The sequence below is a fragment of the Babylonia areolata genome, chromosome 26 (assembly GCF_041734735.1).
Source record: "Babylonia areolata isolate BAREFJ2019XMU chromosome 26, ASM4173473v1, whole genome shotgun sequence".
NCBI classification, from domain to species: domain Eukaryota; kingdom Metazoa; phylum Mollusca; class Gastropoda; order Neogastropoda; family Buccinidae; genus Babylonia; species Babylonia areolata.
This window is the reverse complement of record NC_134901.1, coordinates 4,611,325-4,613,824: the sequence shown is the minus strand read 5'-3', so window position 1 is coordinate 4,613,824 and position 2,500 is coordinate 4,611,325. Positions and strand designations below refer to the sequence as shown.

At 52.2% G+C, this 2,500-nt stretch overlaps 1 protein-coding gene across 1 annotated transcript; it reads right to left on the bottom strand.

Moving 5' to 3' along the window:
- Window positions 1-15: 15 nt before the first annotated feature.
- Window positions 16-1,868, bottom strand: LOC143300804 (atrial natriuretic peptide receptor 3-like). The gene is made up of 2 exons (XM_076614734.1): window positions 1,157-1,868; window positions 16-80 (listed from the first exon to the last, which is right to left on the bottom strand). The coding sequence occupies exons 1-2, from the start codon at window positions 1,866-1,868 to the stop codon at window positions 16-18; spliced, it is 777 nt and encodes a 258-aa protein (XP_076470849.1).
- Window positions 1,869-2,500: the final 632 nt, after the last annotated feature.

Below are 2,500 nucleotides of genomic sequence, written 5' to 3'. Positions count from 1 at the left end.
CCGTTTCTCTCAGCTCTAAGAGCTCAGGTAATCAGCCATCGCCACCCTTTTTTGAAAACCCTCAAGGAATAGCACAGTGCCTGCATCGCACACCAGATCAGGACACTTTGCAACAGTATTCCACACAAAACAGGTACACGTATTATTTAGCAAACACACACACACACGCACGCACACACACACACACGCACACACACACACACGCACACACACATGCACAGACAGAGAGAAACGGAGAGAGAGAGACACAGAGAGACAGAGACACACACACAGAAACACAGAGAAAGAGAGACACAGAGTGAGAGTGACAGAGAGACACACACACACACACACACACACACACACACACACACACACACGCACACACACACACACACACATAAATAAATGAATAATTAAACTAAAACCACCACCACCGCCACCACCACCATCTAATAAACGCAACGCAACGTATCCTCAACGCGCAGCGCAGTACAACACGGACACAACACAACACAACACCGCACCACACACAATCCACCACACCACACCACACACAACCCACCACACCACACCACACCACACCGCACCGCACCACACACCACCGCACCGCACCGCACCATAACACACTACAACACAACACCACACACCACACCTCGCTCCAACATAACGACACATAACACCGCACAACACAACAACACACTCCACCGCACCGCACCGCACCACACCGCACCGCAATAACACACAACATACACCACCACAGCACAACAAAACACAACACTTCGCCACACCCCACACAACACCACAGCACACCCCACACCCAAACCAAAAAAAAAAAAAAAATGAATAGATGGCAACGCTAATAATACACACGCACGCACTCACGCAGACATCCACATCCACACACACACACACACACACACACACACACACACAACTAATCCACACATTGCTCCACCACACCACATCACATCACATAACACCACAAAGCCACAAGAAGCAAATATTAAATAAAAGAAAAATAGAAAAGAAAGAAAGAAAGAAGAACACACACACAACAACAACAACAACACACACACAACCACACACAACAACAACAACAACAACAACAACAACAACAAAAATAACACACACACACACACACACACACACACACATACACACACCAACAACTCACCCGAATACTCCGTGCCCAGCTCGTCCTCCAGCGTGCGGGTCACGAACTCGTTGGAGTACTCGAGCAGCTGGTACAGGTCGAACTTGAGCCGCCGGTCGTTGCGCAGGTAAGACCCCAAGGCACCACCGGCCAGGTGACAGAACCTCGGCACGATCTCGTTCCTCGTGTGCGAGTCGTACAGAATCCTCACCTTGCCCCAGCCGAAGTGGCGGAAAAAGTCGATGAAGGTCAGCGCCATGGAGTTGAACGTGGTGCCCATCCTGGTCAGCAGCGGGTACTCGGCTCCTTCGCTGCCTTTCAGCTTCTCGCCGAAGTTGTGGGCGAAGCCGCCGGGCCCGATGATGGGGATGTTCCAGTATGGGGCGTAGCGGGCGACGGGGGCCAGGCTGAAGTCGCAGACGGGGCCGAGGAAGAGCGCCACCTTGTAGCGCGTCACCGCGTCGAAGGCGTGCATGGCGGCGTCCCTGGAGTTGCAGCGGGAGTCCCCCGGCAGCCAGTGGAAGCGGTACCCAGACAGCAGGCCCCGCTCCTTGATGTAGTCCTCCGCCACGTGCACGGCCGGCAGCACGCGCTCGATGGTGAAGATGAAGCGGTGCAGGTAAGGGGCAAAGACCGCCACGTGCAGGAGGGTCTTCCCCGGGGGGAACCCGGACCCCTCCACCTGGGCCTGGACACAGTGGCGGATGGTGGGCCTGGCCGTGCTCAGCACCATGGCTCGTTTCCCGCGTACGGTGCTGTTGTTGTTGTCGCCGCTGCTGCTGCTGCTGTCATTATTATCATCATTATTGTTGTTATTGACCTTGTCCTTGTTGTCGTTGTTGCTGGGAAAATAGGGATCAACACCACCATGGATATGTCGAATTTTCCTCAGAGCTGAAGCAGACGGCTGGATGGGGTCGTTGTTAATCTTTTCTCGTAGCTGTGCGGGGAAGTCGATGATGTTGTTCTGCGTTTCGTTGTTGACCCTTTTTTGTGGGAGGTCGGTTTCGTTGTGGCTGCTACTGTTATTGGTAGTAGTAGCAGTAGTAGTAGTAGTAGTAGCAGCAGCCTTTTCATCCAGCTTGCGGTCTTCTGACGAAGAAAACTCTTCGGGGTATGACGGCACTTGGGAGGAAGAGACCCCAGTTGAAGAGAACTCGGTGTCGCATGGCGGCACAAACAGTGTCACGAGGAAAGCGACATGGAACAACAAAATCACCCCAAAGCGGAACACCACCATTTTCACCGTCATTTTCTCTTCCGTGCTTGAAACGAAACCTTTTCTTTCAAAAAGAAAAAGAAAGAAAGAAAGAAAAAAGATCGTCACATGCGCAAAAAAATGTTCCTTTAAACTGAAACTCAGCG

Excerpts from the sequence above, each read along its gene's own strand:
- LOC143300804 (XM_076614734.1), bottom strand. The coding sequence starts at position 1,868 with ATGGTGCTGAGCACGGCCAGGCCCACCATCCGCCACTGTGTCCAGGCC. Across the intron at positions 81-1,156 it reads GCTGGGCACGGAGTATTCGG|GCACTGTGCTATTCCTTGAG; the intron begins GTGAGTTGTTGG and ends TGTGCGATGCAG.